Consider the following 22381-nt stretch of genomic DNA (forward strand, 5'->3'; position numbering starts at 1 on the left):
TGTACTGATTAAACATAAATTATCAGATCAGACTGAGCAAGCAAACTCCTAGGACAGTGATCAAACTGAAACGTCCTACATGGATTCAGCACCTCAACCCTTCCTCATGTCTGTTATGGTACAGACCAGTAACATTTTATTTCTCATTTTAGAATTCAAAAAGCCAGGCATTTACTGAAAGATGGAAGCCACAAGGTTTGTGGTTACTATATAAAAATCAAAGAACAAGGATGTTGATAGCTACACTGTATCTTTAGTTATGTTAAAGGTATTAGACAAAGAAGGACAAAGAATATTGGTTTAAAGCAAAATTATCGTCTGAACTCAACTCTCCTTCTAAACCCAATTTGACTTTCGTGCCAAGTAAACTCAAGTCTAATACTCACTGGAAATCAGAAGATAACCACTTTAATGTTTTAAGTTTTGTAGATATCCTGTGTAACACAGTCATCACTAACATTGAGCATAGCCACCTCATGTCGGATGCCTCTTGATTCTAATTTTCAGTAACTTAGCAATCTTCCATCTCAAGCACTTTATCTTGGCTCGATTGTCTTGAAGCACAACTGATTGTTTGAGAAGTCCTTCAAATAGCCAGTGGTTTAGGCACTCTTTAGTCAGCATGTGGGATTTTTGCTTAAAAGGAATGTTTCCTGCAGCCAGCTTGTTCTAAAACATTTTTTTTAAAAAGTAGAAAATCTGCTTGAGATCAGAGCCACATCTCTAATCCACACACTGCTACACAACTTTTTATTAGCCCTTTTCTATTGTGTATTTCCCAGGTCGCTTCATCATGACTAGTTATTGGAAGCAAGTTGCTTTATAGGAAATATTCTTCTAGAGATGCCTAGTTCTTAAAGGGACTGTGACCTAAATGTAAAATATTTACTTTGTTCCTCCCAAAATCACATGCACCATCCAATGTTTCACCTCAAAGGCAGAAGTGTAATGCAGTAATGTTTTCAGAAGCCTTTAAAATACGAAGCATTTTAACATTGTAAAAACTTTAGCGATTATGCTTGCAATGCACTCATTTATCCTCTCCAGTTGTGCAAACTACAGGGAAATATCTGTCATTTTGTGCTCACAGGTCCTTGATCCAAAATTATTGCATTTAAATAGATGGTGAGATTGTTCAAAGCTTCTGGCATATAAATTAACTTAATAAGCTGTCTGGTATTTGAACAGAAAAACTATGGATAAAACACCTGCAATTGCACTGATCCTTCCTTCAACATGAGCAGTTTTTAAGATGATTGGTTGCAGCATTAAACTCCAGTGATTCCAGTCTGAAATTTCTTCAAAAAGAAGTCCTTTTTCTCCTGGGATGAGCCAATATCTCAGGGTTCAGTCTATCCCATAGATCTAACTAAAGTACATCTGCACACAGTGATTCATCTTCTAACAATGTGACTGTGTCACCCCAAAACTCACTGGAAAATGTGTGACATTTTACTCAAATTCTCTGTCACCTCTTTATTGGCTAATCCTATTGCTGGGAATTCCATTTGAAAACTTGCAGTCCCGTCTTTATATTTGAGGATTCAAATGACAGTGATATCACTTTCTTGCAGCTTTACTACCTGAGGTGCATTTATAGGTTGGCTATCATCCCTATACGTATATTTGTGAGACCACTCAGTTCTCCTGTTATCTGGCATACTAATTTCAGGTTATCTCTTTAAGTTTCCTTTTAACTAAATCGCATCACCAGTGGCTCACCTGGCATAGTAACTCGGCACGTTAGCCATGTATCACTTTCCTTGCTTGTTTTTCATGATCTGTTAAGGAGCCAAATCATGTTCTTGAACAATCTTGGTCAGATTGAATATCTCTGGCTGATACATATCTGGTGGACAATTGAATTAAATTATCATCTCTGTGTGCAGCAATCTTGCTTGAGGGGTTAGGGTGGGAACCATGTAGAAGAATCCAGTGGAAAGATATCAACGTTTTGTTTTGATCTAGATAAGGTTTCCTACACAATACACGTAATCTTACTGAAAGAAACATTGCCAGCCTAGTGTCTGATCTTGTTCCACATTGCACACCAACTATTCTAGAGCTTCTTAAATAGCAGCCTTAATGCCAGGTTTGGGGCATTTTCATGCTTTGGGTCTGAGTGATTCACTTCAACGTGGCCCATATAAGCAAGTTAGTCTTATCTCTATCTCATCTTTATCAAAAGCCCAAATTAGGAACAGTGGAGTTGGTTTTGTTAACATCTTGAGTTTCCCCAGCTATTTGACTTGAGGAATGCCTTGCAGAAGTCAGCAACATCAGTTTCAGTACTTCCCAGATTAACTGCAAACAGCCGTGAAGGGTACAAGTCTTATTTTGTATCCAGTTTTCCATCTTCTGATTTCAGAAGTGTGATATTTTTTCTTTTCCCCTAGACATGGGTCAGATGAACGGGTGTTTCGCCTTGAGTTTGTGTCAAACCAGGAGTTCACAGAAACTGAGTTTATGAAATGGAGGGAAACGGTGAGTTCTGTGGTGGAGTTGGGTTTGTTAACTTTAGTTTTATGTATCTAACCTTGAGAAGCAATGTGGCAGGTAGTAAACGGCAAGGCTGATGTTTTCATCTGACCATTTACTCTGCTACTTGAAGGATTTGTATGTAAAAATAATCAAATGGGGGTCCCTGCTGTCAAAGCTTTGGAAAGCTTCACAAGGTAACAGCGGTGCATGGGTTTCAGCCCTGCTTCTGGCGTGAACAGTGAGGAGGAATTGGGTTATGTGGTTCAGGGTCTTGGGTCAGCAGCAGGACTGATACAGATTGTAATTGAGATAGCTTAAATTGATTCCCATTCTTACAGATAATGATGGGAGGAATGCAGTTACCAACCATGGATGAAGTTAACAAGAAGGAACAGCAGATCAAACAGGCACTGGAGTATAAATTCAACGACCGTGACATTGAAGAGGTATGCGCTGGAGCAAAAACCAACAACTAGGGCAAAGTTGGTAATGTCTCTTTTTTTTTTCAATCTCCAATATCGTTTATCCCGCACCCCCACTCCTCCGGATCAGCCTGTTTGGAGAGTATAGCACACTCCTTTTGGAGGTGTGCCTTGAACCCCGGTTTCTTGGTCTAGAGGTAGGGACGCTACCACTGTGCCACAAGAATTCCTGCTTAGTTTGTTTTGTGGTTAAACATATTCCATTCGGGTGAAGTTCAAACTTTATCCCTATCCAGGTAAGAGAGGGGCACTTACTAATTCTTGGGTCACTATTAGCAGACTTCCAGCAGAGCGCATTGCCAGGCTAGTGTCTGATTTTGTCCCATATTGCCCATCAACCATTCTAGAGCTTCTAAAATAGCAAACTTAATGCCAGGGTTGGGGCACTTTCATGTTTTGGGTCTGAGTGATTCGGTTCAACTTTGTCCATATAAGCAACTTAGTGCTGTCTCTCTTACTCTGTGACTAGTTAAACTCTGAGTTAGAAAGGTGACTGACTAGTATTTAATAGTTTGGGGACGTAATAGTTTCATACTTTATTAAAATGATTCATTTTGTTTCCTTTTAACTAATCGTTAGGGTAAATAGGCTATGTATATACCAAAGGACCAATGCAGCAATAAATTATTTGACTATATTATGAACTGTGGTCAGATTAAAATGCGTTATTGCTTGAACCAAAGTCTGTGGTAAACATCAAGTTTAAGCTGGGACTTGAACACCAGGAAGGTCCCAGTGTCTCTTTATCAGAGCCAATGTAGATCATGAATTTGCAAATGGAAGTATCACAGGAGTGCAGATAATTGTTTTCGGGAAATTGGTTTTATGTAGTGTTACTTTGTTGGAAGTTTGGGCAATATTGTACAGAATCACCTTGAAGCTTTAGTTGACACACTGCTATCTAAATATACAGAAGCCTGCTCTTCAAACTGAGAACACCCTCAGCTCCTGGTGGATCATAGGGATCATATTCTTTTTGCCCTTGTTGAGCCACTCTGTCCTGTTCTTGCAGATTGTGAAGGAAAAAGACCGATTCAGGAAAGCTCCTTCCAATTATGCCATGAAAAAGACGCAACTTATGAAAGAAAAGGTGAGTGATATTCTTATGAGGATATTTGTGTTTGTTGTTATTTTTGAACATTGGCCAAGGGGAGAGGAAGAATAGAGGTGGGCAGAAGGGAGCATAGGCCAGGATCCAGATTGGTGTTTGCACAGCCAAAGGGGTTTGCTTGTCCTGAGAATAATAAGGCTAATAAGGTCAGGATAAGGGTGTAGACAGATTTTTCTTTTTTCTAAAAAAAAAACTTAAAAACCTTTTGAGTGGAGATGTAAAACTCAGCACGGGTTAGGAATTAAGGAGTTGAAGGAGACACGGGGTTTCCAAACAAGTACTGTTATCGGGTAAATTGACGTTCAGAGCTGGGCTAATTAGACTAGGCGTGCACAAGTAATTTGGTCTTTGCTGAAGTCATACAAATTTTTCAACAGTTCCATTACGTGTCTTTTTCATGTATACTCATTATAAATATCCATATTTCAATGCATTACATTTAAAAGTTACTTCTCTGAATCTATGCAGCCTCCCTCCTTGCCATTTTTACATCATTTTTTAAATCTTATATCACTTCCTACTTTGCTGTCCTGATCCTTAAATCTGCATAAGACTCCATTTCTGTCTTATCATTTCTATTTCATCATTTCAAAATCTTTTCAAAGCCTGCCTTTCCATCCTGATGTTCCAGCCTCCTCTTGCTCTCCGGTTTTTGTTCCCACTCTCCTCAGACTTCTACCTATGCAGCACCTCAGGATGGTAAAGGTATTTTGTAAATGGAAGTTGTAATCTTATTTAGCATTAGGACCATGGAGTGTCTGTATTGACAGAGTATGTTACAAATTAAAAATTGTGTATTAGAACTCATGAAAATGATGGCCCCTCTCTCGCCCGTTTTCCTACCCCTTAACAGTTTGGATGACAAACTGTTTCTTCTGGAAGCTGAGCTGTACTTAATGTGTTGATAAACAAAGTTCTCTGTATCAAGATTCGCAGCATGTCAGGTGGCTTGAGAGATTCTCTTTCTTTTCTATGTCCTGCTTTTGTGCATTGCCACATCCCGTTAGTACTGTTGCACTGGTACTGGGTAAGCTGCAGATACTCCTGTACAGGAAACCACCAAGCACTGCAGCCAGACTTTCTCAAAGGTGTTTCTAAGTCCAAAGCCCCTGTTTCTCTGTCTTCCATTGCAGCCCAAGATTGTGGTTGGTCGTTACTAAGGAGTCCGAAACTCTGCTGCAGATGTTTTGCAGTTGCATGCATCTGCCCATTCCACTTGCAAAACCCTACCCCCTGCTCAATGCATTAAATACTTCTGTATGATCAACTGATTAACTTAGAGGGGTAAGTAATAGAGAAAGGGCCAGTTGGAAAAGAAATAAAATATCAACTTACCTCCATTGTTGTTGCCATTAAAGTTTGGACCTGATTTTGAAGAAAGTGGTTTTCTCTAAGTTGAATGTGAAAGTGTGGCTATTGGTGTGTTGAGCTAAGGGGCAGTATACAAAGCAGTTGAACCAGGGCCATGACACGAGATGAGCTCTATGGGAAATGGGCCAAGGAACCGGGCTGTTCCAGCCCAAAAAAACGTTGTATTGCTTTTCGCAGAAACGGCTGCATGAAATCCATTTCCTTCTGACAAGTTCAGCTTTTTGAAGGGAAACCTTAACTTACAATGAACTTAATAAACAAGCTTTATCTCAGGAGTGTCAATAAAACCCAAGACACTCTGAAGTCAGGTCAGTTGTGCTGCAAGAAAATTCCCACTGATTTAGGTGTGTAAGTTTTGGGGTTTACTGGAATTCATTTCCCTAGAAAGGTTGTCAAATTGTCAAGAATTGAGTTCTTAAAAATTAATATTTCTATTCCTTTCATTGCAGAGCTAGTTTAAATGTTTTGCATTGCCCTGAGTGTGTATTACCTCAAATCAGGCCATCTCGTGAGCAGCTTGCACATCTACACATCAGTGCACCTTGCGGGAAACTGAGAAATGCTTTTGTTAAAAACAGATGTTCATTTTGGAGCCTAGCTAGAGAGAAGGAGCTGAAACTAGACCCCTGAAGTGAGCGTCACCACTGGAGAGGTGAGGGTATAGGGCTGTCATTGCTATCAGCCCATCTCTCACTGTGACCCCAAGAGCTTTGGTTTGCCCATCTGATGTCGCTTTGTGCTGTGCTGAGATCAGTGTTTTTGGTTGGTTAGCTGTGTAGTATTTCCTTGTCAATTTAAGGTTCAGCTCTTCTGTTGAGCCTGCCTTTAACCTGAATTGTCACAATATGCTGATACCCAGTATCTCCACTCTAGTAATACCTTGTTCTGTCCTTTTCTCTGAAGGCGATGGCAGAAGAAGCGGGTGAGCCAGACAAAGCGCGACAAATCCAAGATCAGCTGAACGAACTAGAAGAACGGGCAGAGGCCCTTGACAGACTTCGCACCAAAAACATCTCTGCCATCAGGTGTGCCTTTCATAACCTCTGGATGTATCAGAGAGTACAGTTATTACGTAGGAAATATGGTGGCAAATATGTACACAACAAGCTGTCTCAAACACATTAAATAAATGACCACATAATGTTTCAGCAATGCTGGATATGGGATGTGTGTTAGTCTGGGTAGCCGGAAGAAACTTCTCCTTTTCAAATGGTGTTGTGATCCTTTACATTTGTGTCACAGGGTAAAAATAGGTCTGTAGTTTTAACACTTCATTAAATGATAGCACCTCTGACAGTGCAGCATTCGCTCAGCTACTGTTTGGTGTGTCCGCTGAATTTTGATTTCCTTTGATTTGTTCTGAGGGTTTAGCAAGACCAAAAGATGATTGCACATTCCCAATTCTCCCTGGGTTTGTGGTGGTGCCGAGTTGCTGCCTTGAATGAGCACAGTCTTTGTAGTGAAGAGTTCCAAGATTTTAACTCGGCGACGGTTAAGGAATGATGTACTTCCAAGTTGATTTGTCTTGGATAGTGTTGAGTTTTGAGTGCTGGTGAAGCAGGCTTAATAGATAATATTCCATCACATTCCTTTAAAGGGGTTATTGGACAGACGGTGGTGGTCAGGATGTGAGTTACTTGCCGCAATTCAAGTCTTTGATCTGCTGTTGTATCCACAGTATTTATATAGCTCATATATTCAGTTTCTGACTAGTGGTAAGAAGTCAGCAGTGATATTGAAAATCAAGGCATGATGAATAGATTCTTCGCTGGAGATGGTCAATGTCAGGCACTTGTGATGCCAATTGCCACTTCTCAACCCCAGCCTGAAACAAATAGCTGGGAAAACTTAGCAGGTCTGGCAGCGCTTGTGGAGAGAAAGCAGAGTGAAGCCTAAGCCTGAACATGGTAAAGGTTAAGCTGTTTGCAGGTACAGTCTTACTTCAGTAGTTGATGAATAGCGAATGATACTGAATATTGCAATCGTCTTAAAATAATCTTCACAGCTAACCCAATGATGAAGGAATGATCACTGATGAAGCAGCTGATGGTTGGGTCAAGGACGGTGTCCTTGAGTCTGATCATTTGCACAAAGAAGCTTGACATGACTCCAGAAAGTGGAAAATTTTCTCCCCAATTATCATTGATTCAATTTTCTGAACCTCTTTGATGTCATGGGCAAATAGGCTTACCTCACCTGATCAGGATATTGGTGCAGGACTTGAACCACAACCTTTGAACTCAGCAAAAAGAATGCTGTGCCTTAAACTATGTCCAAGACCTAAACAACAACGTTGGCTGTTCTGGAAGAAAATCATTTAGAAATCAAATTGTGTTTGGAAACCCAAGACTGAGCAGCTGAGGCTTGCGGAACAAGAAGGCTTAAGTTGTATCGCTTTGCCTTTATTGAGTTCGTGAATCTCCATGTTAAATTTTAGGATAAATCTGTGACTGTTTTCCATCCTGGTAGCTATTGGATTTTGCTGGGGAGATCTATGGAGCTGGCCAGGAAATTGACTGTTATGCCTTTGCTCAGATTTATTTAACCTGTCATCTATCTAATGGACTGGCTGTGACCAAGACTAGTATCATATCAGGACAATGTATTGGGGATGATAGTAGAGAATGTTTTTTACATGCAATTCTCCACATCATAAATTTCTGTGCCCATTTATAATGGGTTTATTTTATTTAAAGTTGTTGCATTGATTATTATATTCTTGCACCACCACTCGGTGCAATTGTTTCAATCTTGTGTAGAACCATGTTTGTGCTGGAGCGTTTGAGAGTGTTGTCTACTTAGTTTCCCTGTCTTAACTAGTAATGCTGCAGTTTTTGTTTCAAGTATTTATCCAATTCACTTTAGAAAGTTGTTATTGAATCTATTTCTAACACCCTTACAGCAAATTATGAAATTTGCTTGAATTAAATATCTTCCCATCCCCCAGTTCTCTTTTAACCTCTAGCTTCTCTGCATGTTTTGGAGAAAAGCTTATACTCCAGCTTCTTTACTTGGACAAAATGATAATTTAGCTACAAAAATGCAAAGGTATCGATTTTAAAAATGGGAACAGAATTGTATCTGTGTGCTTTCGATCAAATTATTTCTAACTTTCTGACCCCCATTTTACCATAGATTGCACCTGATCTGTGTGAAATACCATGGTGTGGCAGGTGTATGGTCAAAAGGGTTTGTGAGATAGAACATAGAACATAGAACAGTACAGCACAGAACAGGCCCTTCAGCCCACAATGTTGTGCCGACCATTGATCCTCATGTATGCACCCTCAAATTTCTGTGACTATATACATGTCCAGCAGTCTCTTAAATGACCCCAATGACCTTGCTTTGTTGAGGAAGAATGCACGTGTGTCTGGGAGTTAACATTGTGAATGGTGTTAATAGCAGGTTCACAGCATTGTGTAGTATATACAACATGGGAACAGACTATTCAACTTAACCATTCCATGCTGGTGTTCATGTTCCAACTGAACCTCTGCCCCACCTTTTCTCAACTAAATCTACCATCATAGGCATCTTTTATTTTCTTTCTCCCTCATATGTTTACTTACCCTTGAATGGATCTGTACGAATCACTTCACCATTCTCTGTGATTGAGAGTTCCAAATTCTCACCAATGACCTTTTAAAAAAATTTGTTTGAATTCCCTGTTGGTTTTCTTGATTCTTACACTGATTAATTTGTGGACTTGGCAAGGATCGTGTTTAAAAATACTCCTTAAACTTGCAGACTGAGTGGTCTTCTGAAGGACAATGAGGTTTTTGTGCTGGGAGAGGGATACCAGTGACAAGGCAGTTGGAGGGAACAGGATAAATCACTTTGCCTTGCTTTCATAGATCTCACAAAAGCATCAGCACAGATACCAGAGCAAGACTCTGCATGATATTGTAGAAAATTGGCAGTCTGCCAAAATTCTTTTGTCATGAATGGAGCGGATGAGCTTTTTCTTTATTCAGTCATGGGATGTGGGCGTTGCTGGGTAGCACTTACTGCCCTCTGTAGTTGCCCCTGTGAAGGTGGTGGTGAGCTGCCTTTTTTTAAATCCCTACAGTCCCTGTACTGCACGTAGATCCACAATCCCAGTAGGAAGTTCCAGAATTTTGACCCAGTGACAGCAAAGGAGTATATTTCCATGTCCGGATGTTGAGTGGCTGGAAGGGGAACTTGCTGGTGGTGGTGTTTCCATGCGTCTGCTATCCTACTTCTAGTTGGAAGTGGTCATGGTTTGGATAGTGCTATCTAAGCGTCTTTGGTGAATTTTTGTCATGCATCTTGTAGATAGGACACGTTGCTGCTACTGAGTGTTGGAGGTGGAAGGAGTGGAGTACTTGTGGATGTGGTGTCAGTCAAGTAGCCTGCTTTGTCCTGGATTGTGTCAAACTTCTTGCCTGGATGGGTGCAGCTCCAATAGTCAAGTGGGAGTATTCCATCACACTCCTGATTTGTGCCTTGTAGATGGTGGATAGACTTTGTGGAGTTAGGACGTGAGTTATTTGCTGCAGTATTCCTAGCCTCTGACCTGCCTTTGTAGCCACTGTGTTTGTGCTCAGTCCAGACGAGTTTCTAGTTAATGGTAACCAATGGTGGTAACACCATTGAATATTAAAGGCCAGTGGTTAGGTTGTCTCTTATTGGAGATTATCATTGCCTGGCATTTGTGCAGTGTGAATGTTCCTTACTACTTTCCAGCCTAAGTCTGGATATGAGAGATAATGGGAACTGCAGACGCTGGAGACTCCAAGACAACAAAATGTGAGGCTGGATGAACACAGCAGGCCAAGCAGCATCTCAGGAGCACAAAAGCCGACGTTTCGGGCCTAGACCCTTCACCAGAGAGCCTCTGGTGAAGGGTCTAGGCCCGAAACGTCGGCTTTTGTGCTCCTGAGATGCTGCTTGGCCTGCTAAGTCTGGATATGGTCTAGATCTTGCATTTGAATATAGACAGCTTCAGTTTCTGAGGGATTGTGAATGGTGCTGAATATAATGCAATCATCAACAAACCTGCTCTGTCCTTTATGATGGAGGGAAGGGCTTTGATGAAGCCGTTGAGGATTGTTGGGCCTGGGACACAACTTAGAGGAACTCTTGCAAAGATGTCCTCGAGCTGAGATGACTGACCTCCAACAACCACAGCTGTCTTCCTATATGCCAGATTTGGCTGCAACTAGCAGAGTGTTTGCCTAGTACCCATTGATATCAGAGATAGTGGGAGCTGCAGATGCTGGAGAATCTGAAATAACAAGGTGTATAGCTGGATGAACACAGCAGGCCAGACAGCATCAGAGGAGCAGGAAGGCTGATATTTTGGGCCTATATCACCTTCAGAAATGGGGGAGGGGAAGGGGGTTAGGGAGAGGGGGTGGCAAATATAGATGGATAGAGGAGATGATAGATGGAGAGGAGACACAGGTCAAAGAGGTGGGGATGGAGCCAGTAAAGGTGAGTGTAAGTGGGGAGGTAGGGAGGAGATAAGTTAATCCAGGAAGGATGGACAGGTCAAGGGAGCGGGATGAGGTTAGTGGGGGGGTGGTGGGGAGAAGAGGAGTTGCGGTCCTTGAAAAACAAGGACACCTGATATGTATAGGAGTCGAATGTCTTATCCTGGTAGTAGATGTGGTGGAGGCGAAGGATTTGGGAATAGGGAATGGCACTTTTGCAGCAAGGTGGGTGGGAAGAGGTGTATTCTAGGTAGCTGTGGGAGTCGGTGGGCTTTGATGGATATCAACTTCCAGGTGGATGCCAGAGATGGAGACAGGTATTAGAGATGGTCCAGGTGAACTTAAGGTTGGGGTGGAAGGTGTCAGTGAAGTGGATGAACTGTTCGAGCTCCTCCATGGGAGCACGAGGTGGTGCTGGTACAGTCATCAATGTAACGGAGGAAGAGGTGGTGTTTAGGGCCGGTGTAGGTACGGAAGAGGGATTGTTCCACGTAGCCTACAAAGAGGCAGGCATAGCTTGGGCCCATGCGAGTACCCATGGCCACCTGCTTTGTCTGAAGGCAGTGGGAGGAATTGAAAGACAAGTTGTTGAGGGTGAGGATGAGTTCGGCTAAGTGGACTATAATGAGGTCAAGAGCTGAGGGACCCTGGTGGAACCCAAATTGGGTGTCACTGAGCAGGTTACTGCTTGATCGCACTGTTAATGACACCTTCCATCACTTCACAGAGTAAATGATGGGTGGTAGTTGGATTGGATTGGATTATTCCTGCATTTTGTGTTGAGGACATATCTAGGCAACTTTGAGGTAGATGTCACTTTTGTAACTGTAATGGAAGAGCTTGGCTTTGGGAGCAACAAGTTCTGGAGCATAAGTCTTTAGTACTGTTGCTGGAATGTTGTCAGGCCCCGTAGACTTTGTAGGGTTCAGTGCCTGCAGCTGTGTCTTGATATCATGCGGAGTGAATCGAATTAGCAGAAGTCTGGCATTTATGAGGCTGGAGACCACTGGAGGAGGCTGAGAAGGATCATCCACTTTGCACATCTGGCTGAAGATCGCTGTGAATACTTCAGCCTTATCTTTTGCGTTGTATTAGGATTGTGTGTCCTCAGTTCTATACAGCCATAGTAAAAAATGGAGTGAAACAAGGCTGTCCTCGTCCCCATTTTGTTCGATATTTTCTTCCACAGCTGGTGAGTTTTGTCTTCCCTTCCAGATACCCCTCCTATATAAGCATCAGGAAACCTGGCTATTGGATAGGGTGTCTGCTCTGCATCCTAGATCTCTCAAAACAATATCTTGCTGGCAGTTTATTGATGTCCTTTTTTGATATGATGTCTGTCTCTCCTCCCTGGCCACCCTCAATTGCTGACATCTGTAAATTTAGAAATTTGTGTTTTTGATTCTGAAGTTCAGATTATTAATGTAAATTGTGAGCAGCAGTGGTCTCAGCACTGATTTTTCTGGGACATCACCTTGTATCTCTGCCACTCTGAATAACTTTACTGCACATCCATTGTACCACTTGTACCCTGATGGAATCCATGTTCTCCAACCTTGATCAATAGCATAGTAATGCCTTGCTAAAGGCCTTTGGGAAATCTGGATAAGTTACATCTGTAATATTACCATTGTTTGCTCTTGTTCCATCCTTAAAAACTCAGTAATGTTGGTCAAACAAGATTTTCCCATTTGAAATCCATGCTAACTATTCATTATTTTATTTCTTCTTAGAGATATGCTTCTATTCTCTCATTTCCTTCACAGTTCTGTTAATTTTAGAAGGATATGGGCCAAGTGCAGGGAAATAGGTTTATCATGGATGGACATTTTGATTGGCAAGGACCAATTTGGGCTGAAGGCCCTATCTTTGTGCTGTAGGACTCTATGACTCTGACTCTATGACCACTGGTCTTAATTATCTGGACATAGACTGTCTCCCTGGGCTATTTGTCAGTTCTCTTGCAGTGTGCCTATTTTTAACAGGTTATTAAATAGTAGGAATGATGTCCTGAGCTGTCTCTTTCCTATTTTTCTTTTATTATGAAATCACTCCATTAAGTGTATTTATTTTGTTTAATATATCCCTTTATATAATTTTAAATGTGATCATCTCATTGTTCTCTCAATATTCAGTACGTCTCTGTTCCATCTCCCTGGTATATATCAAAGCAAAACAATTATTTGGTTATCTGCCATCTCTCTGTTGGCCTGAGGAGTTGCCAAAATGATACCTGGGCTAAAAGGGGCAGTTTATGAAGACAGGATGCATAGATTACGTTTGTTTATTTGAGTAAAGAACAGGAAGGGGAGATTTAATTCCTGTAATCATCGAATAATACAACATCATGCAGACCTTTCCACATTCCTGCCATGGAAAATCTTATGGTTTATCAAGACCCTTCATTACTACTTCAAACACTTCTCTCAAGACTTTCATAACCTTCTCTGCTGTATGGTGGACAGCTCAGCTTCTCTAATAATCTTATGATAGAAGAATGCGCTTTTAGTTGAGGTCTTTCAGTATACAATGGAGAGGTCATCAAAACAAGTCAAAGTCCTGCAAACCTCTTGTCTGTCTTATTAAGAATTTCAGCTTCTCCTGTAGACATTAGCCTGATCCCTAGTTAACAGCAGGATGCAACCAATCCAACTTCCACAGACATTGTCTTCACCCAAAAAGGTGTGTATCTGTCGAACTTCCTCAACTGGGCTGGTTGGAGTAGACCAACCCATAATATCATTGGGGTAACAAAGCAGCTACAGCAACTGTATATTTGCTTATTCTTAAGCTTCTGAACCTAGCCCCCTCCTTCAACCTGCCTATCCTACACTACTGGTCTCATCAACTTCTCTTGAGCTCTGCTGGCTACCCTTTTATGTAGTTCCAACCAGAAATACCATTCTCTGATCTCAGTTTTGGTCCTAGTTTCCTTGGCAACTAGGAGGGTGAATTCTGTTTTCTGTCTGTTTCAAAAAATATAAATTTTGTGGGCAGATTCAATGGGGGGGGGGGGGGGGGGGGGTCAGTAGGGTGTTAAGAGATGAACTATTTCCTCTGATGGAGGACATGATAAAATTAGAGCCAGGTCATTCAAGGGTAAGATGTCAGGAAGCTCCCCTTCATCTCACAGGGTAGTGGGAACCTGGAACACTTGCCCCAAAAAGCCGTTGAGGCTGGCGACGAAGTGAAAAATTTCTAATTGATCTGTTTTGGGCAAGAGTGTAAGGGATATGGAACCAACGCAGCCCGATGGACTTACGATACAGGTGAACCACAATCTAATAGAATTGCTGAGTAGACTTGAAGGGATGAATGGTCTACATTTGTTATTATATGTGGTTCCTTTCTGTATAATCGTTGTGGTTGGCTTGTATGTCACCAAGTCCTGGTACTGCTGAGAAATGGCATGAAGTTCTCAATTTGTTGTTTCTTTCTAGTGTGGAAATGGGCCATTTGGCCCGATAGGTCCACACCCCTCTCCGAAGAACGTCCCACCCAAACCCACTTCCTATGTCTAATGCACCTAATCTAAACATAGCTGGGCAGTATGGGAAATTTACCACCTACCCTGCACATCTTTGGACTGAGCGGAAACCGGAGCACCCAGAGGAAACCCACTCAGACACTGAGAGAAAGTCACCCAATGCTGGAATCAAACCAGGGTCCCTGGCGCTGTGAGGTAGCAGTGCTACTCACTGAGCCACCATTATTGCGTGCTGGAAAAGGGTTTGTTCCAAAAAGTGGAACAACTTGAAGTCGGTTGAATTGAACTAGAGCAAGCCTTTTCAGGGTGCCTTTAGTTATCAGCAAAATAACATTGGATTTTGAATTAAAATCTCCCTGCGATTCAAGTCTGTGCTTGCAATAGCTTGAAGGAATCGTAATTGAGTTATGGGGTATTAAAAACTAAAAGATCATGATGAGCCAACATGAAACCTTAAAGATTTCAGTTTGAATGTTTTGTACACTTTGGGCCGTTCATTCTCGGGAAGAGTCTGAGGTTTTAGAGAGGACACAACACAGCATGTTAGTTTATCATTATTGACAGATTTCCCCAAACCTATTCCACGGTCCAAGTTTTTGATGTGCAAGGCCCACACCTCCATTGCTGAGCCCAGATGGGCCTGGAAATAAGCTTTCATCTGGTAGTAAAGCCCCTTCATTCCAAACAGAATTTGAAACTGCCCTTGGAAGTAATTGCCTTCATCGCAGGACAGCCGAGTGTTGGTTTATTTCACAAGTATCTCTGCTAAAATACTGTTGTTCCTTTTTTCTAGTTACATAAACCAGAGAAACAGGGAATGGAACATTGTAGAATCTGAAAAGGCTTTGCTGGTAAGTGCTGTTGCTAAGTAACCATTAGCTACTGATTTGAAAGCATTTGGTTAGTCTGCATTGAAGACCCGAAGGTCTCTGGTTTGGCAACTTCTAGGTGATGTAGCTGATTTTGCTTGGGTTAAAGCTGGCTTCAATGTCTTTGGTTTATAAGAGAATATTAGCCAGGATTCTCTTTCCCAGTAATTTTCTAATGATGAGCTGAGACTATCTTCGTTGTCAAATGTTCATTAATTGGAATCACCGATGAAGGCTGGTTGCCCAGTTGAGGTGTCGAAGGGCATTGAGTACAGAGGAAGGGGAAAGCTGGGCAAATAGTATTTTGCAGGTAATCCTGATGTAACACAGCTTGAGACAGTGGGTGTTTGGTAAGATGTTCTAGTAAACATAGTTGTGAAACAAACTGGAATGGTTTATTTCAAGGGGGCCCTAGAGCGCATACACAAAAACAGAAATTGCTGTAAAATCTAAGGTGGGGCAGCATCTGTGGAGAGAAAGGAGAGTTGATGTTTTGGTCTTTTGACCCTTCAGAACTCAAAGGTGTGCACAGTGATTTAATTTAATTTGTGGTTGGTCAGTGCTGTGGTTTAGAGAACTGAGGATTAGTCAGCAGCTAGATTTCTGATCAAGGCAGACTTTTCCTTCTGATTGGTTCTCTCTTCAGTCTGACAAATATGTCCTCCAGGCCTTAGCCGGCTTGGTCACGAGCAGTGCTGCTAAACCACACTGAGTGATGTGGACATGTGTGCACAACCCCACAAAAAGTGGTGCTCAACATTAAGAAAGCCTGATCCACCAGCGCACAGAGGGTGACTGATTGTGATTAGCATGAAATTCTTTTGCCCATACTTGATGTAATGCTACTAGATTTAAAGGAGTCAAAGTTGAGGACTCTTAGAGTCACATCTTGATGTCTGTATATCACTGTGCTGCCACTTCTGAGTCTGTCCTGCTGTTGGACGTGATAGAGCCAGGGATGGTGTAGTTGATGTTTTCTGAGTGGTAGTGATTGTGTGTGCGTGTGACTGTTAGGTTGTTGAATCACGACTCTGGGACTGCTCTCCTACTTTTGGTAGAGGACTTGATGGGGTTGGGTGGGTCTGCTGCTTCTCGTACCTAGATCTCTGGCAGTCACCTGATTTGTATTAGACTTTTCTGTCGTATTTTTGCACATCCGAGTGGCTTGCTAGATCATTTCAGAGGGTATTTAAGAGTCAGCCATGTGTGGGTCTGAAATTGCATTGAGACCAGATCAGATATGGGTGGCCAAGTTCCTCACCTTAAGAGTATTAATGAATCAGATGGGTTTTTGTAAGAGTCTGTTATTTCATCACTATTACTAAGACTAATGTTTTATTCCAGCTGCTTTGGTGGAAGTCAGGCTCTTGTCTCCAAAGCACTAGTGCGAGCCTCTGAATTGCTAATCCGGTTATATTACCATGATGCAGTTGTTTCTGATTTAAGGAGAGTAGGGAATTGTGGAGAAACAGAACAGCTGAGGCTTTGGTAAGATTTGGCTTTGTGGATCTTGGTTCTAAATCTGAGATGTTGGAGCACCAGGAACCAGTGTATGTCCGTGGAGATAGTGGAGACTCCCACATACCCATCACACCACTGTGTGGAATATGAGCTTCAGTTGTGCCTATTGAAGCACTTTGTCTCAATAGCTTACTGCTCACTTCTGCGCATTCTTCCATAAGCCTTGGTGTGGTACAGAGCTGTTTTTGATGCATAAGTGGCTCAATGTTTTTCACAGTGGAATCAATTCTTGGGGTAGTGATATGCAGATTGCTTTTCACATGAGGTTATTGTTGAATTACAGGCTGCAGAACTTTTTTTTTTAATTGTAATCTCGCATTCTGTGCAGGCTGAGGTCCAGAATGAGAGAACTAAACAAATGGACCCCTTCACCAGGCGCCAGTGTCAACCGACCATCGTCTCCAATGTAAGGTCTTTTTGCAGCTCTGTCAGTAATCATGATATGCAATGCTGTGTCAGTGTGGTTCTACAATGTTATGTGAGCACTGAGGTTTTATACTGTCAGTGACAACTTGCAAGCTGTCCGTTCAGGGAGGGTTTACAATGCTGCCTGAGCGGTGAGATTTATTTCTTATTCATGAGTATGAATAGCACTGGCCAGCATTTATTACGATCCATAATTACCCTTGTAGTGGTGACATGTCGTCTTGAATACAACTGAATGGCTAACTGGACCATTTCAGAAGGCAGTTTAAAGGGGGTCTGGAGTCACATAAGTCAGACCTGGTAAGTGGCGGCTTTCCTTCCCTAAAGGATATAAGATTGACTTTTAAAAACAATCCAGGTGTTTTACAGTCACTGTTACTTGTACAACTTGTGTTCCATATTTATTACAAATAAACAGAATGCTGGAGAAATTCAGCAGGTCTGGCAGCATCTGTGGAGAGAAAACAGTTAATGCTTTGAGTCTGGCTTGAATTGAAGCAGTCATATTGGGCTTGAAACATTAACACTCTCCTCTATTTATAGATTGTGCCAGACCTGCTGAGTGTCTCCAGTGTTTGCTTTAAATTTCTGGCACCAACAGTGCTAGACTCATTCGGTAAAATGTTCCATCTCTGCTCTAGAGAGGTTGTAAAACGCAGCCTTTTGCCCCGGGGAAGGTGTATGAGGTGCCACCTGCCCTTCCCAGTGCCGGATTATGCTGGGAGGTGGTGTGGGAGGATGTCCTATATGGTTACCACTACCACCCCACCCTGTAATGCTGGGTAGGTAAATGAGAAGGCACTTGCTTTCGGCAGGGTGTGCTAGGCAGCACTCTTGATGACAAAGGTTCACAAAATGCTGCTTTTGTTTCCTTAGTCCCGAGATCCTGCTGTCCAGGCTGCAATCATTGCCCACCTGAATGCCAAGTATGGGTCTGGATCCCAGACAGAGCTGCCACTAGAATTAAACAAACCGGTAAGAACAAGAAGAAATGGTGGATATCAAATCATCCTTTTGGGGTATATCATTTGGCGAACAGTTCTTTGATTCTCACTTGAGGGGAATTTTTTGACTTTGTAATATAGCTTGTGCTGTTGCTGGTAAATTATTTGTTAGATAACCTTTAGGGCTGGTAGAATGAGAAGATGATGCAGAAGTAGCTGCTTTGTTATTCATTGAGGTCATAGCTGATCTACTTGCATTTCATGTCCTTCATCTATCCCCCTATCCTGTGATTCCTTTATTGCACTGTAAGTCATCTTTTGGTTTCTCCAGTGCCTGTTTTGTCAGCGGTGTGCAAGTCTCCATAGAGCGTTAGGGCCATTCTGTCAGTCATTTATCATTTGTTACAGTGATAAGTTGTCTCCCTCAAAACTGCTTATTCCAAGGAAATGCTTCCATGTTATCAATATTCTCTTCTGTCCTGAAGCTGCTAGCTCTTTGGGAGTATTTCTCTTGTTGCTGTCTTTCACACTTACAAATATTGAGATGTAGCCAGGATGATGCAGAACTTTGAGAAGGCTAGTGAGAACAGAGACTCGGAGTTTTTAAGAAGCTGTTTTAATGGCATATTTTGAGTTTCAGTATCCAAGTAATTTGGAACATGACATGGTATGAGTTCATTGTTAAGGAATAGGTGTATTTGGCTCTATGATTCCTGAAACACTTCACTCAGGATTTTTTCACCATGTGTCTGAATCTGTTGATAGTGTGATTTACCAACAGTCTCTATTGCATATAATGGAAGTGCACCGATAGATCTCAAACACTCACTTGTGTCTCAGTTGCTATATTTATAACCGATCTGTTCCTACAGCAGGATCAGGGAAGCAGTAAGAAAGAGGACAGTAGTAATAAATCAAACTCCGACCTCTCTGAGGACCTTTTCAAAGCACATGACTTTGACATCAAGATCGATCTGCAAGTTCCCAATGCAGGTGAGCCTCTGTGAAAAATGTATATGTTGCATACATTTATAAATTATATAAGCTGTTTCTAAATGTCAATTGAAAATATCCAATCCAAACCAAATCCAATCCAAATGGGCTGCTTGTCACTTGTTTCAAAAACATTGCTGTGTATTGTAAAGTACGGGATCTTCCAAATTCACCTGAGGTGGCCATTTAATGTCTCTTCTGCAAGACAGTACCACCAACAGTATGGTGTTCCTCCATATTGCTCAAGGAACTAGAATGGAATGTGATTCCCATGCCCCGTAATTTTTTTTAATCACTGATGACTTGACAAAACTACACAAATATATCCTGGGCAGGCAAAGAGGCAAGAATGACCGCATTCTTTAGAGTGCCAAATAGGACAGGTTAGTTCCCAACCCCTGCTGTACTGGTTCTGTGAATATTTTGAAGGTTGTGGTTTGATCTGATGGGGATTATGCAGAGGCAGCTTTGCTATATATGTAATCCAGCCTAGTTATAATGAAAGTGTGATGCAGACACTGAGCCCTTGCAGTGGCAAGTATCCCATTTCTCCGCACCCACCCCTGTACAAGCATGAAATTCTCACAACTTAGTTTTCTTGGTCAAAAGGTTAAAATCTGTTCACCTGTCATCCAGTGCTTGCTGACATACATAAGCTCACAGTCTGCTAATGCCTCAATTTTAATATTCTCCTCCTTGCTTCAGATCCCTTAGTAATCCTTTATCTCTCCCTGTCATTATACCACCTAATGAGCTCTTGAACGCTGAGGTTTCTGTGCCTCTTTTTTTCCTTCTGACATCTGAGTGTAGCTGTTGTTTATGGCTCTGTCTTTGGCCACTTAGATCCTCAGCTTTGGAATTCTCTTCCGAAACCCCTCTACCTCTCGCTTCTGCCGTAAGACACTCCTTTACAATTTATCTCTTTGACCAAATGTTTGGTCAGCTGTCCTCTTGATAAAGATCTCGTGAAGTGTCTTGGTGGGGTGGAGTATTTACTGGGTTAAAATTGCTAAGTACAATTTGCAGTTCAGTGACCGTCTTTTATTTTACAACGGTGTAGAATCCAAGTCATTGTCAGTGAGCTCGAAGACTCCGTCCGTCAAAGATGGAACCCCGAGACGATCCCTAAACCTGGAGGACTACAAGAAGCGCCGGGGACTGATTTGAGCACGTCCAGGCTGCTGCTGCTACATTTCTTTGTACGTGTCTTACTGGCAGCAGACGCGCGCAGCAAGCGGACTTTGAAAGACTGAGCCCGGCTGCCCGACTCTGTTCAGGCAGGACGGTCATTGTATAAAAAAAACAAACTCTGGTGATTTTTATTTTTCTTTCATTTAGTAAAAGTAAGTTTGAGTGCTGCTTTCTGTCCATCTTTAGTGCTTGGCTGAAAAGTGTTCCCACTCAGTAGGTCTACGGTCTTTTTTTAATCTTATTGGGGATTGAGGCTATAGTTTGTCTGAGGGGATGGTTTGATTTGAGCATTTGGCGAGCTCTGTGTTTCAAGCAGTGTTCTCCTACTAGAACATCTTGTATACAGGAAACCTTTTTTTCTACAGCTGTGTTTTGTACATGTACACAGTAGTTTTAAGTGCCTAGCAGAAGAAAAACATCTGGTGGCTGGCTGGATTTATAATCAGCTGGATACAGAGCACCACCCGGCCAATCTGTTCTGGCTGCTAGGTTGTTTTAGTGCAAATGGCCTATTGGCTACTGTAAATGATGGTAAGTAATTGTTTCCCTCCCAGTTTGTGTCAGATATCCACCAACTTTAAACCACCCCTCCCCCCACCCCCCCAACCCCCACACCACCCTGTGAAGCTGCCTGGCAGTTTTCTTTGAGGAGTCTGTGTACTCGGCTCATCCATCTATAAATAAGACATTGGTCTCGCAGAAGTCAGAGCCACTGGTGGAGGAGACGGGGTCAAGCCAACCCCGGGCTCTGCTTGTCATTGAAGTGTCAGTAGCCATTGTCTCACCTCTATAATCTCAGGCAGTGACGCCACCGCTCGAGCTCATTTTTTGGCTGCGAGCGTTTTCCTGCTTGATTCCTCTGATGGTAGCTCAGTGAGCTGGAATCTGTTGCTGCACCCAGGGCTTTGTTAGTAGTGTGTCACCTGAGCCCTGTAAATATCTCCCCTGTAATTAATGTACCCTCTAGAGCTGAACCTTGCACCAACCTCCACAAATCTGAGCAGGTTTTCATTCACATCGAGCCCTTGTTTGAAACAAAAGGCAATACGAGCAATACCTGGGCAGCAGAAAACTAAAAAAAAAGTGTGGTTTGATCTATCATTGCCTAAAAGAGAAACCCAGGTGAGTGTTTCAGCTGGCATGAGCATGGCCTAGCCTGCCTGAATTGTTAATCTGTCTTTTCCTCCTTCAAGGTATCTACTGTATGTTTCCATCGGAGTTTTCTGTGTTGACTCTGCAGCAAATCTCTTGTTCGTGTTGAAACCCCAAGAGACTGGAGCTACATTGACCTGTGTCTGCCCTGCCCGGCCCAGCAGCCCAGGCACTGGTTAAATCATTGACTTGGTTTGCGTTTTGAATTGTGGGGGTGGGGAGGGAGGAGGGGGTGGGAGAAGTGTGGTTCATGGTAGGCCGCAGGCATTCCCAGATTAAACCAGCAAAAATACCCTGTACTGGGCAGTAATTTCAGCCAAAGGTGGAACATGGTCGCATCAGATGTTGGCAGGGCAGTTATTTTGTGAATGTGCTCCGAGTCGATTTACAAACAGGAAGATATATGGAACCGAAAACAATGTACTCTTGTAGTACTGTATTCCTGCCACTACATGGTAGTGTTGTTAATAAAGTGCTAATCCACCGTCTGGCTGGGCATTTTTAATCCAGTCTCTGTTCAATTCTCATTTAAGTCTTTATAGAAAATGTGTGCGTCTTTTTTTAAGGAAAAAAGGTGCCAATAAACTTATGTTGTGAATCCTCAGAAATAAATTTGCTTTTCCCCTGCTGTGTTTGGGGATTTGGTAAGGATAGCTCCTGTTCTTTACTGGTATCTCACTGGAAGTGGTAGCCACATCAGCAACTGGTATCTGGTTTTTTTTTGCTACTGTTTAGTGGCTTGCTGGACCACTTAATTAGGGCACTTGAACTTCAACCACATTTGTTGAGACTAATGTCACTTACCAGTGAAATCCAGTTAAGAGCATCAGGTTTCCTTCCCTAAGTGATGTTACTAAACCAGTTGGGTTTTTTACAGTTTTTACTACTTGTTGA

General features: G+C 42.2%; 1 protein-coding gene across 3 annotated transcripts in view; it reads left to right on the forward strand.

Annotated features, from left to right (window-relative positions):
• Positions 1 to 21975, forward strand: part of rtf1 (RTF1 homolog, Paf1/RNA polymerase II complex component) — a 67479-nt gene extending 45504 nt beyond the window's left edge. For all 3 annotated transcript variants that reach the window (XM_048537115.2, XM_048537114.2, XM_048537112.2), the window contains exons 10-18: positions 2397 to 2484; positions 2820 to 2927; positions 3976 to 4053; positions 6349 to 6470; positions 15185 to 15242; positions 17110 to 17187; positions 18084 to 18182; positions 19024 to 19144; positions 20205 to 21975. In XM_048537115.2, the coding sequence (XP_048393072.1) occupies positions 2397 to 2484; positions 2820 to 2927; positions 3976 to 4053; positions 6349 to 6470; positions 15185 to 15242; positions 17110 to 17187; positions 18084 to 18182; positions 19024 to 19144; positions 20205 to 20311 (859 nt within the window). In that variant the 3' untranslated portion in view covers positions 20312 to 21975. The remainder of the gene's footprint in view (positions 1 to 2396; positions 2485 to 2819; positions 2928 to 3975; positions 4054 to 6348; positions 6471 to 15184; positions 15243 to 17109; positions 17188 to 18083; positions 18183 to 19023; positions 19145 to 20204) is intronic.
• The last annotated feature ends 406 nt before the right edge of the window (positions 21976 to 22381 follow it).

This window comes from Stegostoma tigrinum, chromosome 10 (assembly GCF_030684315.1).
Source record: "Stegostoma tigrinum isolate sSteTig4 chromosome 10, sSteTig4.hap1, whole genome shotgun sequence".
In the NCBI taxonomy this organism is placed as follows: Eukaryota; Metazoa; Chordata; class Chondrichthyes; order Orectolobiformes; family Stegostomatidae; genus Stegostoma; species Stegostoma tigrinum.